We start from the raw sequence: 16,331 nt of genomic DNA on the forward strand, positions 1-16,331 counted from the left end.
TATCTCCCCCCCACCCCACCACTAATTATCTCCCCCCATCACTAATTATCTCCCCCCCCATCACTAATTATCTCCTCCACCCCACCACTAATTATCTCCCCCCCATCACTAATTATCTCCCCCAAAACCCACCACTAATTATCTCCCCCCATCACTAATTATCTCCCCCCCAACCCACCACTAATTATCTCCCCCCCATCACTAATTATCTCCCCCAAAACCCACCACTAATTATCTCCCCCCATCACTAATTATCTCCCCCCCAACCCACCACTAATTATCTCCCCCCCCACCACTAATTATCTCCCCCACCCCATCACTAATTATCTCCCCTCACCCCACCACTAATTATCTCCCCCACCCCACCACTAATTATCTCCCCCCCAACCCACCACTAATTATCTCCCCCCATCACTAATTATCTCCCCCTCCATCACTAATTATCTCCCCCCAACCCATCACTAATTATCTCTCTGCCCATTAATTATCTCCCCCAAACCCATCACTAATTATCTCCCCTCACCCCACCACTAATTATCTCCCCCACCCCACCACTAATTATCTCCCCCACCCCACCACTAATTATCTCCCCCCCAACCCACCACTAATTATCTCCCCCCATCACTAATTATCTCCCCCTCCATCACTAATTATCTCCCCCCAACCCATCACTAATTATCTCTCTGCCCATTAATTATCTCCCCCAAACCCATCGCTAATTATCTCCCCCCCACCCCACCACTAATTATCTCCCCCCCACCACTAATTATCTCCCCCCACCCCACCACTAATTATCTCCCCCAACCCACCACTAGTTATCTCCCCGCCCATTCATTAATTATCTCCCCGCATTCATTAATTATCTCCCCGATTAATTACTTATCCCCCCCCAGCTGCTCCCAGCGCTGCGGCCATGGCAGCTGCAGCGGCCCCCCCCATTACAGCTGCGTCTGCAGCCTGGGCTGGCTGTCCCCAGCTGCTCGCAACTATCGCGACAACAGCGGCGATAATCGCGACAACAGCGGCGATAATCGTGAGAACAACGGCGATAATCGCGACAATAGCGGCGGTAATCGCGAGAACAACGGCGATAATCGCTACACCAACGGCGATAATCGCGACACCAACGGCGATAATCGCGACAATGCTACTGGAGATGGAGATGCCCGCCCTCCGCTGCCCCCCTGCTCCCTGCAGTGCGGCTGTCACTCACACAGCTCCTGTGCGCTGCGGGGCCCCGGGCACTGCGACCGCTGTCTGCGTGAGTGTTAATTAACGGCCCCGTTAATTAGTCGCTTAGTGGCCCCATTAGTGACCCTATTAGTGGCCCTATTAGTGACCCCATTAGTGACACTATTAGCGATCCTATTAATGACCCCAATACCGACCCCATTACTGACCCAGGGCACTGCGACCGCTGTCTGCGTGAGTGTTAATTAACGGCCCCGTTAATTAGCCTCTTAGTGGCCCTATTAATGACCCCAATACCGACCCCATTACTGACCCCATTACTGACCCTATTAGTGATCCTATTAGTGATCGTATTAGTGACCCCATTAGTGACACTATTAGTGATCCTATTAATGATCCCAATAACGACCCCATTATTAGTGGCCCTATTAGTGGCCCTATTAGTGGCCCTATTAGTGATCCCATTAGTGATCCCATTACTGACCCCATTACTGACCCCAATACCGACCCCATTACTGACCCAGGGCACTGCGACCGCTGTCTGCGTGAGTGTTAATTAACGGCCCCGTTAATTAGCCTCTTAGTGACCCCATTAGTGACCCCATTAGTGGCCCTATTAGTGGCCCTATTACTGACCCTATTAGGGATCCTATTAGTGACCCCATTAGTGACTTTATTAGTGACCCTATTAATGTCCCTATTAGTGACCCTACTAGTGACCCCAATACCGACCCCATTACTGACCCTATTGGTGACCCAGGGCACTGCCATAACCCACACAACCCCATACAACCCCATACAACCCCATACAACCCCATAGAACCCCATACAACCCCATACAACCCCATAACCACATAACAACCCCATACAACCCCACACAACCCCATACAACCCCACACAACCCCACACAACCCCATACAATCCCATATAACCCCATACAACCCCATACAACCTCATGACCCCGTATAACCCCATTAACCCCATACAACCCCATACAATCCCATATAACCCCATACAACCCCATACAACCCCATACAATCCCATATAACCCCATACAACCCCATACAACCCCATACAACCCCATACAATCCCATATAACCCCATACAACCCCATATAATGCCACACAAGCCCACACAACCCCATATAATTCCATATAACCCCATAACCCCATATAACCCCATATAACCCCCCACAACCCCATATAACCCTATAGAACCCCACACAACCCCACACAACCCCATAACCCCACAGAACCCCATAGAACCCCATAACCCCACACAACCCTATAGAAACCCCACACAACCTCATAGAACCCCATAAAATCCCATATAAAACCCCACAGAACCCCATAGAACCCCATAACCCCACACAACCCCATAGAACCCCATAACCCCACACAACCCCATAGAACCCCATAACCCCACAGAACCCCATAGAACCCCATAACCCCACACAACCCCATAGAACCCCATAACCCCACAGAACCCCATAGAACCCCATAACCCCACACAACCCCATAGAACCCCATAACCCCACACAACCCCACACAACCCCATAACCCCACAGAACCCCATAGAACCCCATAACCCCACACAACCCTATAGAAACCCCACACAACCTCATAGAACCCCATAAAATCCCATATAAAACCCCACAGAACCCCATAGAACCCCATAACCCCACAGAACCCCATACAACCCCATAACCCCACAGAACCCCATACAACCCCATAACCCCACACAACCCCGTAGAACCCCATACAACCCCATAACCCATTAATTAATCACCGTGTTAATTAATGACCCCGTTAATGACTTGCAGTCGGCACGTGGGGCCCCGCTGTGCTGCTCCCTGCATCACCTCGGCTCCGCTCTGCCCCTATTGACCCCATAACCCCATATCACCCCATATCACCCCATATCACCCCATATCACCCCATAACCCGTTAATTAGTCACCCCATCCATTAATTAATGACCCCGGTAATGAATTGCAGTCGGCACGTGGGGCCCCCGCTGCGAGCGCTGCTCCCCTGCATCACCTCAGCTCAGCTCTGCCCCTATTGACCCCACAACCCCATAACCCCATATCACCCCATATCACCCCATATCACCCCATAACCCGTTAATTAGTCATCCCGTCCGTTAATTAATGACCCCATTAATGACTTGCAGATGGCACGTGGGGCCCCCGCTGTGCTGCTCCCTGCGTCTCTTTGGCTCCGCTCTGCCCCTATTGACCCCATAACCCCATATAACCCCATATCACCCCATATCACCCCATATAATCCCATATAACCCCATAACCCGTTAATTAGTCACCCCATCCATTAATTAATGACCCCGTTAATGACTTGCAGTCGGCACGTGGGGCCCCGCTGCGAGCGCTGCTCCCTGCATCTCTTTGGCTCCATTCTGCCCCTATTGACCCCATAACCCCATATCACCCCATATAACCCCATAACCCGTTAATTAGTCACCCCGTCCGTTAATTAATGACTCCATTAATGACTTGCAGACGGCACGTGGGGCCCCCGCTGCGAGCGCTGCTCCCCGCGCCACTTCGGCTCCGCTCTGCCCCTATTGACCCCATAACCCCATATCACCCCATATCACCCCATATCACCCCATATCACCCCATAACCCCATCCATTAATTAATTAATGACCCCGGTAATTAATTGCAGACGGCACGTGGGGCCCCCGCTGCGAGCGCTGCTCCCCGCGCCACTTCGGCTCCGCTCTGCCCCCTGGCGGCTGCCGGCGGTGCCGCTGCTGGGGGGGGCAGCGCTGCCATCCGCTGAGCGGGAAGTGCCGCTGCCCCCCCCCGCTGGGCGGGACGCGCTGCCAGCGCTGCGTGCCGGGATTCCGCAGGGGGAGCGGGTGAGGGGTCACGTGGGGCGGGGGGGGGGGAGGTCACGTGGGGGGGTCACGTGGGGTCGTGGAGGGTCATGGGGGGTTATGGGGTTATTGGGGGTCATGGAGGGTTGTGGGTTATGGGGTGATGTGGGGTTATGGGGTCATGGGGAGTCATGGGGTTATGGGGGGTTATGTGGGGTCATGTGGGGTTGTGGGGTCGTGGGGTCATGGGGGGTTATGGGGTTATTGGGGGTCATGGGGGGTTATGGGGTGATGTGGGGTTATGGGGTTATGGAGGGTCATGGAAGGTCATGGGGTTATGGGGGGTTATGTGGGGTCGTGGGGTCATGCGGGGTCATGGGTTATGGGGTTATGTGGGGTCATGTGGGGTCATATGGGGTTATGGGGTTGTGTGGGGTCACATGGGGTCATGGGTCATGGGGGGTTATGTGGGGTCATGTGGGGTTGTGGGGTCGTGGGGGGTTATGGGGTTATTGGGGGTCATGGGGGCTTATGGGGTGATGTGGGGTTATGGAGTTATGGAGGGTCATGTGAGGTCATGGGGTTATGGGGGGTTATGTGGGGTCACGTGGGGTCACGTGGGGTCGTGGAGGGTCATAGGGGGTTATGGGGTTATTGGGGGTCATGGGGGGTTATGGGGTGATGTGGTGTCATATGGGGTTGTGTGGGGTCATGGGGGCTCATGGGGGGTCATGGGGTCACGTGGGGTCACGTGGGGTCGTGGGGTCATGGGGGGTTATGGGGTTATTGGGGGTCATGGGGGGTTATGGGGTGATGTGGGGTTATGGGGTCATGCGGGGTCACGTGGGGTCACGTGGGGGGTCACGTGGGGTTATGGGGTTATTGGGGGTCATGGGGCGTTATGGGGTTGTTGGGGGTCATGGGGGGTTATGGGTTATGGGGTTATGGGGGGTCATACGGGGTTGTGGGGGGTCATGGGGGATCATGGGGGGTCATGGGGTTATGGGGGGTTATGTGGGGTCATGTGGGATCACGTGGGGTCGTGAGGTCATGCAGGGTCATGGGTTATGGGGTTATGTGGGGTTATGTGGTTATGTGGGGTCATGTGGGGTCATATGGGGTTATGGGGTCACGTGGGGTCACGTGGGGTCATGGGGGGTCATGGGGTCATGGGGGGTCATGGGGGGTCATGGGGTTATGGGGGGTTATGTGGGGTCATGTGGGGTCACGTGGGGTCGTTGGGGGTTATGGGGTTATTGGGGGTCATGGGGGGTTATGGGGTCATGTTGGGTCATGTGGGGTCATGTGGGGTTATGAGGTCATGTGGGGTTATGTGGGGTTATGGGGTTATGTGGGGTTATGGGGTCATGGGGGGTTATGGGGTTATTGGGGGCCATGGGGGGTTATGGGTTATGGGGTGATGTGGGGTTATGGGGTCATGCGGGTCACGTGGGGTCACGTAGGGGGTCACATGGGGTCGTGGGGGACACGTGAGGTTATGGGGTTATTGGGGGTCATGGGGGGTTGTGGGTTATGGGGTGATGTGGGGTTATGGGGTTATGGAGGGTCATGGGGTCATGTGGGGTTATGGGGGGTTATGGGGTTATGTGGGGTAATGGGGTCATGTGGGGTTATGGGGGGTTATGGGGTCATGGGGTTATGGGGGGTCATGGGGTCATGTGGGGTCCTGTGGGGTTATGGGGTTATGTGGGGTTATGGGGTCATGTGGGATCATACGGGGTTATGGGGTTGTGTGGGGTCACGTGGGGTCATGGGGGGTCATGGGGGGTCATGTGGGGTTATGGGGTCATGTGGGGTCATGGGGGGTTCTGGGGGTCATATGGGGTCATGGCATTATGGGGGTCATGGTTTATAGGGTTTTGTGGGGTTATGGGGTCGTGTCGGGTTATTGGGGGTCATGTGGGGTTATGGGGTTATGGGGGGTCATAGGGGGTCATGGGGTCATGTGGGATTATGGGGTGATGGGGGGTTATGGGGGGTCATGTGGGGTCATGGGAAATGTATGGGGTTATGGGGTCATGGGGGGTTATATGGAGCCATGGGGTCATGTGGGGTCATGTGGGGTTATGGGGTTATGTGGGGTCATGTGGGGTTATGGGGTTATGGGGGGTCATATGGGGTTATGGGGTTATGGGAAATGTATGGGGTCATGTGGGGTTATGCGGGGTTGTATGGGGTTATATGGGGTTATATGGAGTTGTTTGGGGTTGTATGGGATTGTATGGGGTTATGTGGGATCATATGGGGTTATGTGGGGTTATGGGGTCATGTGGGGTCCTGGGAAAGGTATGGGGTCATGTGGGGTTATGTGGGTTGTATGGGGTTATGGGGAATGTTTGGGGTTATGGGGTTATATGGGAAATATATGGGCTTGTGTGGGGTTATATGGGGTTATATGGGAAATATATGGGCTTATACAGGGTTGTATGGGAAGTGTATGGGGTTGTATGGGGTTATATGGGGGTATGTGGGAAATATATGGGAAATATTGTGGGTTATGGGGTGTGGAGGGGTTATGGGGTGTTAGGGGATATGGGGTGGGTATGAGGTGTTATGGGATATAGGGTGTGGAGGGGTTATGGGGGGTTATGGGGTGGTTATGGGGTATTGTGGGTTATGGGGTGTGGGGGGTTATGGGGTGGTATGGGATATGGGGTGGGTATGAGGTGTTATGGGTTATGGGGGGTTATGGGGTGGTTATGGGGTATTGTGGGTTATGGGTTGGGGGGGGTTATGGGGAGTTATGGGGTATGAATTGTTGTGGGATATGGGATGGTATGGGGTATGGGGTTATGGGGGGTTATGTGGGGTGTGGGATTATGGGTGTTATGGGGTATGGGGGGTTATGGGGTATTGCGGGTTATGGGGTATTGCGGGTTATGGGGTGTGGAGGGGTTATGGGGGGTTATGGGGTGGGTACGGGGGGTTATGGGGTAAGGAGGACGTATGGGGTGTGGGGTTCGGGGCCCTATGGGGTCCGGGGCCCTATGGGGTCCGGGGCCCCAATGAGGAAGGGGCGGGGCTTTGTGGGCGTGTCCGTGCCCCGTTGCCCCGCCCCCCCTGACCTCTGACCCCTCCCTTAGCCCCGCCCCCTGCTTCCGGATCTGCCCGGGCCGGAAGGTGCTGTGGCTGAGGGGGCGGGACCAACTGCTGTCACTCAGCTCGGCCCCGCCCCCCGGCCCCGCCCACTGCCTATGGGTGGTGGTGGGCGGGGACAGGCCGTGTAGCCCCGCCCCCTCGCCTGGCCACGCCCCCTCCTCGGACAACGCCTCTCATGTTGGCCCCGCCCCTTCCGTTGGCCCCGCCCCTTCCGTTGGCCCCGCCCCCTCGCCTGGCCCCGCCCCCCCGCCCTGCCCCTCGCTGTCCATCATGGTGCTGCCCCGCCCCCAAGGTGGCGGCGGCTGTCAGGTAATTAATGGGGATTAATTGGGCTCATTATGGGGATTGGGGGGGGAAGGGTCTCTGCGGGGTCCCTGTGGGTCCCTATGGGTCCCTATGGGGTCCCTATGGGGTCTCTATGGGTCTCTATGGGTCCCTATGGGTCCCTATGGGTCCCTATGGGTCCCTATGGGGTCCCTATGGGGTCTCTATGGGTCTCTATGGGTCCCTGTGGGTCCCTATGGGTCCCTATGGGGTCCCTATGGGGTCTCTATGGGTCTCTATGGGTCTCTATGGGTCCCTATGGGTCCCTATGGGGTCCCTATGGGACTCTATGGGTCTCTATGGGTCCCTATGGGTCCCTATGGGGTCTCTATGGGGTCTCTATGGGGTCTCTATGGGGGCTGTATGGGGTCTGTGGGTTCCTATGGGGCTCTGTAAGGCTCTATGGGGTCCGTATGGGGTCATTGGGTCCCTATGGGTCCAAATGGGGTCCCTATGGGGTCTGTGGGTTTTTATGGGGCTCTGTGGGGCTCTATGGGGTCCCTATGGGGTCTGTGGGTTTTTATGGGTCCCTATGGGGCTTTATGGGGTCCCTATGGGGTCTGTGGGTCTCTATGGGGCTCTATGGGGTCTGTGGGGCTCTATGGGGTCCCAGTGGGGTCTGTGGGTCCCTATGGGTCCCTATGGGGTCCCCATGGAGACTGTGGGTATTTATGGGGCTCTGTGGGGTCTGTGGGGCTCTATGGGGTCCCTATGTGGTCTGTGGGTCCCTATAGGGCTATATGGGGTTCCATTGGGGTCTGTGGGTCCCTATGGGTCCATATGGGGTCCCTATGGGGTCTGTGGGTCCCTATGGGGCTCTATGGGGTCTATGGGGCTCTATAGGGTCTCTTTGGGGTCTGTGGGACCCTATGGGGCTCTATGGGGTCTGTGGGTCTCTATGGGATCCCTATGGGGTCTGTGGGTCCCTATGGGGCTTTATGGGGTCCCTATGGGGTCTGTGGGTTTTTATGGGTCCCTATGGGGCTTTATGGGGTCCCTATGGCGTCTGTGGGTCTCTATGGGGCTCTATGGGGTCTGTGGGGCTCTATGGGGTCCCAGTGGGGTCTGTGGGTCCCTATGGGGCTCTATGGGGTCTGTGGGACTCTATGGGGTCCCTATGGGGTCTGTGGGTCCCTATGGGGCCCTATGGGGTCTGTGGGACTCTATGGGGTCCCTATGGGGTCAGTGGGTTTTTATGGGTCCCTATATGGCTCTATGGGGTCCCAGTGGGGTCTGTGGGTCCCTATGGGGCTGTATGGCGTCCCTATGGGGTCAGTGGGTCGCAGTGGGGCTGACGCTGTGGGTTCCCCCCCCAGGATGTTTACACCTTCCTCTTCGATGGGATCCCAGCGTCGCTGCTCGGGGGGGGGCTGCGGGGCGACCCCAAAGTGCTGGGGGCGTTTTGTGGGGGGGGGCCAACCCGACCCCAAATGTTGGTGGCACGCTCAGGTGAGCGCTGGGGGGGGGGGGGGGGGGCTGTGGGGTGGCGGTGTGGGGGCTCTATGGGGTCGCTATGGGTCTCTGTGGGGTCCCAATGGGGTCTCTGGGGGGTCTCTATGGGGTCGCTATGGTCTCTCTCTGTGGGGTCTCTCTGTGTCTCTCTATGGGGTCCCTATGGGTTTCTGTGGGGTCTCTCTATTGGTCTCTGTGGGGTCTCTCTATGGGGTCTCTTTATGGGGTATCTCTGGGTCTTTATGGGGTCTCTATGGGTCTCTCTATGGGGTCTCTATGGGGTTTCTATGGGTCTCTATGGGGTCTCTGTGGGTCTCTATGGGGTCTCTATGGGGTCTCTATGGGTCTCTATGGGGTCTCTATGGGTCTCTCTATGGGGTCTCTATGGGGTTTCTATGGGTCTCTATGGGGTCTCTATGGGGTCTCTCTATGGGTCTCTATGGGGTCTCTATGGATCTCTATGGGGTCTCTATGGGTCTCTATGGGGTCTCTATGGGGTCTCTATGGGTCTCTATGGGTCTTTATGGGTTTCTATGGGTTTCTGTGGAGTCTCTCTATGGGGTCTCTATGGGGTCATTATGGGTCTCTACGGGGTGTCTATGTGGGCTCTCTATGGGTCTGTATGGGGTCTCTATGGGTCTCTTTGGGTCTCTATGGGGTCTCTCTATGGGGTCTCTGTTGGGTCTCTATGGGGTCTCTGTTGGGTCTCTATGGGGCTCTGTATGGGGCTCTGTATGGGGTCTCTATGGGTCTCTATTGGTCTCTATGGGGTCTCTATGGGGTCTCTATGGGTCTCTCTATGGGTCTCTCTATGGGGTCTCTCTATGGCTCTCTATGGGGTCTCTCTATGAGGTCTCTCTATGGGGCTCTCTATGGGGTCTCTCTATGGGTCTCTATGGGTCTCTATTGGTCTCTATGGGTCTCTATGGGTCCCTATGGATCTCTACGGATCTCTGTAGGTCCCTATGTGTCCCAGTGGGTCCCTATGGTGTCTGCCTATGGGGTCTCTATGGGGTCCCTATGGGTCCCTCTGTGTCCCAGTGGGTCCCTATGTGTCCCAGTGGGTCCCTATGGGGTCTGCCTATGTGTCCCTATGTGTCCCTATGTGTCCCAGTGGGTCCCAGTGGGTCTCTATGGGGTCTGCCTATGTGTCCCTATGTGTCCCTATGTGTCCCAGTGGGTCCCAGTGGGTCCCAGTGGGTCCCAGTGGGTCTCTATGGGGTCTCTATGGGGTCTCTATGGGGTCTCTATGGGGTCTCTATGGGGCTCTCTATGGGGTCTCTCTATGGGTCTCTATTGGTCCCTATGGGGTCTCTATGGGGTCTCTATGGGTCTCTATTGGTCTCTATGGGGTCTCTATGGGTCTCTATGGGTCTCTATGGGTCTCTATGGGTCTCTCTATGGGTCTCTATGGGTCTCTATGGGTCTCTATGTGTCTCTATGGGGTCTCTATGGGGTCTCTATGGGTCTCTATGGGTCTCTATTGGTCCCTATGGGGTCCCTATGGGGTCTCTATGGGTCTCTATGGGTCTCTATGGGTCTCTATGGGGTCTCTATGGGTCTCTATTGGTCCCTATGGGGTCTCTATGGGGTCTCTATGGGTCTCTATGGGTCTCTATTGGTCCCTATGGGGTCTCTATGGGGTCTCTATGGGGTCTCTCTATGGGGTCTCTATGGGTCTCTATGGGGTCTCTATGGGTCTCTATGGGTCTCTATGGGGTCTCTATGGGGTCTCTATGGGGCTCTCTATGGGTCTCTACGGGGTCCCTATGGGGTCTCTACGGGGTCCCTATGGGGTCTCTATGGGGTCTCTATGGGGCTCTCTATGGGTCTCTATGGGGTCTCTATGGGTTTCTATGGGTCTCTATGGGTTTCTATGGGTTTCTGTGGGGTCTCTCTATGGGGTCTCTATGGGTCTCTATTGGTCCCTATGGGGTCTCTATGGGGTCTCTATGGGGCTCTCTATGTGTCTCTATGGGGTCTCTATGGGGTCTCTCTATGGGGTCTCTGTTGGGTCTCTATGGGGCTCTGTATGGGGTCTCTATGGGTCTCTATTGGTCTCTATGGGTCTCTATGGGGCTCTATGGGGCTCTCTGGGTCCCTATGGGTCTCTATTGGTCCCTATGGGTCTCTATGGGTCCCTATGGGTCTCTATGGGGTCTCTATGGGTCTCTATTGGTCTCTATGGGTCTCTATGGGGTCTCTATGGGTCTCTATTGGTCTCTATGGGTCTCTATGGGGTCTCTATGGGTCTCTATGGGTCTCTATGGGTCTCTATGGGTCTCTATGGGTCCCTATTGTTCCCTATGGGTCCCCGCAGGGCTGCTGGCTGTGTACAGCGAGGCTCCCGACCCGGGGCTCAACGTCACCGTGCGGCTCTGCGGGGCGGGGCCGGGGGGCGGGGCCGACTGCGGGGCGTGGCCCGACGTGACCACGCCCCCACCGCCCATCCCCGACCAATGGGAGGAGGAGGAGGGGTGTAATGAGGTGAGGGGGCGGGGCCTGGGGGGGGAAGGGGGGCGGGGTTTAAAAGTGGGCGGGGTCAATGGGGGTTACGGGGGGATTTGGGGTGGGGTTATGGGGCGGGATATGGGGTGGGATGTGGGGTGGGGTCAATGGGGGGGATATGGGTTGGGATATGGAGGGGTTATGGGATGGGTTGTGGGGTGGGATTATGGGGTGGGGTCAATGGGGGAGATATGGGGTGGGATTTGGGGCAGGGTTATGGGGTGGGATATGGGGTGGGGTATGGGGTGGGATTTGGGGCAGGGTTATGGGGTGGGATATGGGGCGAGGATATAGGACAGGATATGGGGTGAGATATGGGGTTATGGGATGGGGTTATGGGGTGGGATATGGGGCGGGGTTATGGGGTGGGGTCAATGGGGGGAATATGGGGTGGGATTTGGGGTGGGGTTATGGGGTAGGGTCAATGGGGGGGATATGGGGTGGGATTTGGGGCATGGTTATGGGGTGGGATATATGGGGCAGGGTTATGGGGCGGGGTTATTGGGTGGGATATGGGTGGGGTTATGGGGCAGGGGTATGGGGTGGGATATATGGGGGGATATGGGGTGAGATATGGGGCAGGTTTATGGGGTGGGATATGGGGCGGGATATGGGGCAGAGATATGGGGGGGCTTATGGGGTGGGTTGTGGGTGGGACATGGGGCAGGGTTATGGGGTGGGATATGGGGTGGGGTTATGGGGTCATCTATGGGGCAGGGTTATGGGGTGAGCTATGGGGCAGGGTTGTGAGGTGGGATTATAGGGTGGGATATGGGGTGGGGTTATGGGGCAGGGTTTTTTGTTGGGTTATGGGGTGGGGTTACGGGGTTGGGTTATGGGGTGAGTTTATGGGGTGGGATATGGGGGGGCTCTATGGGGTGGGATATGGGGTAGGATATGGGGTAGGTTATGGGGTGGGGCTACGGGGGCATCTATGGGACCACCTATGGGGCAGTGTTGTGGGGATATGGGGTGGGTTATGGGGTGGGGTTATGGGGTGGGGTTATGGGGAGCGGCTGTGGGGTGGAGCTGTGCGGTTATGGGGCGGCTCCGCCCTGACCCCGCCCCGCTGTCGCCCCCACCCACTTCCGGTCCCGCCTACTTCCGGTCCCGCCCACTTCCGGCCCCGCCCCCAGACGGATTGCGCTGAGCATTGGAGCCTGGAATGGGAGGAAATGGGGGCGGAGGCAAACGCAGCCGTGAGTGGGGGGAGGAGCCGCGGGGGGGCGCTGTGCGGCCTCAGGGCAAGGAGGGCTGCGGGGGGTCTCCCTATGGGTCCCTATGGGGTCTCTATGGGGCTCTATGGGTCTCTATGGGTCCCTATGGGGCTCTATGGGGTCCCTATGGGTCCCTATGGGGCTCTATGGGGTCTCTATGGGTCCCTATGGGTCTCTATGGGTCCCTATGGGTCTCTATGGGGTCTCTATGGGTCCCTATGGGTCCCTATGGGTCTCTACGGGGCTCTATGGGTCTCTATGGGGTCTCTATGGGGTCTCTATGGGTCTCTATGGGGTTCTGTGGGTCTCTATGGGTCTCTATGGGTCTCTATGGGGTCTCTATGGGGTCTGTATGGGTCTCTATGGGTCTCTATGGGGTTCTGTGGGTTTCTATGGGTCTCTATGGGGATTCTATGGGTCCCTATGGGTCTCTACGGGGCTCTATGGGTCTCTATGGGGTTCTATGGGTCTCTCTATGGCGTCTCTCTATGGGTCTCTATGGGACCTCTATGGGTCTCTGTGGGGTCTCTATGGGGTTTCTATGGGGTCTCTATGGATCTCTACAGGGTCTCTATGGGTCTCTGTGGGGTCTCTATGGGTCTCTATGGGGTCTCTATGGGGTTTCTATGGGTCTCTCTATGGCGTCTCTCTATGGGTCTCTATGGGACCTATATGGGTCTCTGTGGGGTCTCTGTGGGTCTCTCTGGGGTCTCTATGGGTCTCTATGGGGTTCTATGGGGTCTCTATGGGGTCTCTATGGGGTTCTATGGGGTTCTATGGGGTCTCTGTGGGTCTCTATGGGTCTCTATGGGGTTCTATGGGTTTCTATGGGTCTCTATGGGTCTCTATGGGTTTCTATGGGTCTCTATGGGTCTCTATGGGTCCCTATGGGTCTCTATGGGGCTCTATGGGTCTCTATGGGTCTCTATGGGGTCTCTATGGGGTCTCTATGGGTCCCTATGGGTCTCTATGGGGTCTCTATGGGTCCCTATGAGTCCCTATGGGTCTGTATGGGGTTCTCTGGGGTCTCTATGGGTCTCTATGGGTCTCTATGGAGTTCTATGGGTCTCTATGGGGTCTGTGAGGTCTCTATGGCGTCTCTCTATGGGTCTCTATGGGGTCTCTATGGGGTCTCTATGGGGCTCTATGGGGTCTCTATGGGTCTCTACGGGGTTCTATGGGGTCTCTCTATGGGGTCTGTATGGGTCCCTATGGGTCTCTATGGGGTCGCTGTGGGTCCCTATGTGTCCCAATGTCTCCGTGTCTCTCTGTGACCCCGCCCCTTTTCCCCAGCCTGGCCCCGCCCCCTTCCTGCAGCGCTTCGGCCATTCGCTGCTGCCGGCTCTTGGCCCCGCCCCCTTTGGCCCCGCCCTCTGGCTCTTTGGGGGCGTGTCTCTGCAGCAAGGCATGCTGGGAACGCTATACAGGTAGGACACGCCCCCTTCCTGCCCCCCCACTCGAAGCCACGCCCCTTTCCTCGGCCATTCCTTTATTAAAACTTTTTAGCCCCGCCCCCTCCTGGGCTCACCCCTTGTGATTGGCCACGTTCCTCTTCTATGCCCCGCCCTTCTGCCAGGCTCCGCCCACCCCCCATTGCCCCACCCCTTCCCTCCCTTTCTCCTTTTGTTAGGCCACGCCCCCTATTTTCAAACCACGCCCCCAATTTTAGACCCCACCCATTTATGCCACACACCCCTAGTAGCCCCGCCCCCTTTGTTGGCCATGCCCCCTTTTCCTCATAGCCCCGCCCCCCACAGCTCTGCTCACCTTCTTACAAAACCCCGCCCATTTGTAGCCACACCCCTTAAGTGACCCCGCCTCCTCACGAAAAGCCCCGCCCCCTCGTAGCCCCACCCCTTTCTCGGGGCCACGCCCACTTTTAGACCCGGCCTTTTATGGGGCTGGGGTCGTGGGGGGGTCTTGTGGGCGTGGCCATGTCGATAGGGGGCGTGGCCAACGTGTAGCCCCGCCCCCTTGTTGTCCCCCCCTCTCCTTTGCTGCCCCATAGGTTCTCCATGGGGTCTGTGGGCCCTATGGGGCCCTGCAGGGGGGTTTATGGGGAGGGGTCGTGTGGGGGGGGTACTTGTGGGCGTGGCCACGATAAAGGGGCGTGGCCAACGTGTAGCCCCGCCCCCTTATTGGCCCCCCCCCCCTCCTTTGCTGCCCCATAGGTTCTCCATGGGGTCTGTGGGTCATATGGGGCCATTGGGGTTCTATATGGGGGGGCCGTGGGGGGGGTCTTGTGGGCGTGGCTATGTCGATAGGGGGCGTGTCCAACGTGTAGCCCCGCCCCCTGATTGACCACACCCACCCTCCTGCCCCATAGATCCTCCATGGGGTCTGTGGGTCATATGGGGCCCTATGGGATCTGTGGGGGGGGGGGGTCTATGGGGTGGGGATATGGGAGGGGGATATTGTAGGCGTGGCCATGTCGATAGGGGGCGTGGCCAACGTGTAGCCCCGCCCCCTTGTCGCCCCCATTCCCCGCCTCCTTTGCTGCCCCATTGATTCTCCATGGGGTCTGTGGGTCATATGGGGCCCTGCAGGGGGGTTTATGGGGAGGGGTCACGTGGGTGGGGTACTTGTGGGCGTGGCCACGATAAAGGGGCGTGGCCAACGTGTAGCCCCGCCCCCTTATTGCCCCCATTCCCCCCCTCCTTTGCTGCCCCATAGGTTCTCCATGGGGTCTGTGGGTCATATGGGGCCATTGGGATTCTATAGAGGGGGGCCGTGGGGGGGGGTCTTGTGGGCGTGGCCATGTCGATAGGGGGCGTAGCCAACGTGTAGCCCCGCCCCCTTATTGCCCCCATTCCCCGCCTCCTTTGCTGCCCCATTGATTCTCCATGGGGTCTGTGGGTCATATGGGGCCCTGCAGGGGGGTTTATGGGGAGGGGTCGTGTGTGGGGGGGTTCTTGTGGGCGTGGCCACAATAAAGGGGCGTGGCCAACGTGTAGTCCCGCCCCCTTATTGCCCCCCCCCTCCTTTGCTGCCCCATAGGTTCTCCATGGGGTCTGTGGGTCATATGGGGCCATTGGGGTTCTATAGAGGGGGGTCGTGGGGGGGTGGTCTTGTGGGCGTGGCCGTGTCGATAGGGGGCGTGTCCAACGTGTAGCCCCTCCCCTTGATTGACCACACCCACCCTCCTGCCCCATAGATCCTCCATAGGGTCTGTGGGTCATATGGGGCCCTATGGGATCTGTTGGGGGGGGGGGAGGTCTATGGGGTGGGGATATGGGAGGGGGATCTTGTGGGCGTGGCCATTTTAAAATGGGGGCGTGGCCAACGTGTAGCCCCGCCCCCTTGTTGTCCCTCTCTCTCCTTTGCTGCCCCATAGGTTCTCCATGGGGTCTGTGGGTCATATGGGGCCATTGGGGTTCTATAGAGGGGGGCCGTGGGGGGGGTCTTGTGGGCGTGTCCATGTCGATAGGGGGCGTGGCCAACGTGTAGCCCCGCCCCCTGATTGACCACACCCACCCTCCTGCCCCATAGATCCTCCATAGGGTCTGTGGGTCATATGGGGCCCTATGGGATCTGTGGGGGGGGGGGTCTATGGGGTGGGGATATGGGAGGGGGATCTTGTGGGGTCGTGTGGGGGGGGTTCTTGTGGGCGTGGCCACAATAAAGGGGCGTGGCCAACGTGTAGCCCCGCCCCCTTATTGCCCCCATTCCCCCTCCCCTTT

General features: G+C 57.6%; 1 protein-coding gene across 1 annotated transcript in view; it reads left to right on the top strand.

Moving 5' to 3' along the window:
• Nucleotides 1-3,812: 3,812 nt before the first annotated feature.
• The window catches only part of LOC116241116 (uncharacterized), a 61,091-nt gene continuing 48,572 nt past the window's right edge, over nt 3,813-16,331 (top strand). The window contains exons 1-6 of the mRNA XM_090128072.1: nt 3,813-4,072; nt 7,135-7,459; nt 8,791-8,923; nt 11,247-11,413; nt 12,571-12,633; nt 13,945-14,078. Of these exons, the coding sequence (XP_089984198.1) occupies nt 7,421-7,459; nt 8,791-8,923; nt 11,247-11,413; nt 12,571-12,633; nt 13,945-14,078 (536 nt within the window). The 5' untranslated portion in view covers nt 3,813-4,072; nt 7,135-7,420. The remainder of the gene's footprint in view (nt 4,073-7,134; nt 7,460-8,790; nt 8,924-11,246; nt 11,414-12,570; nt 12,634-13,944; nt 14,079-16,331) is intronic.

Source organism: Phasianus colchicus, chromosome 32 (assembly GCF_987193195.1).
Source record: "Phasianus colchicus chromosome 32, bPhaCol1.hap1.1, whole genome shotgun sequence".
Taxonomy (NCBI): Eukaryota; Metazoa; Chordata; class Aves; order Galliformes; family Phasianidae; genus Phasianus; species Phasianus colchicus.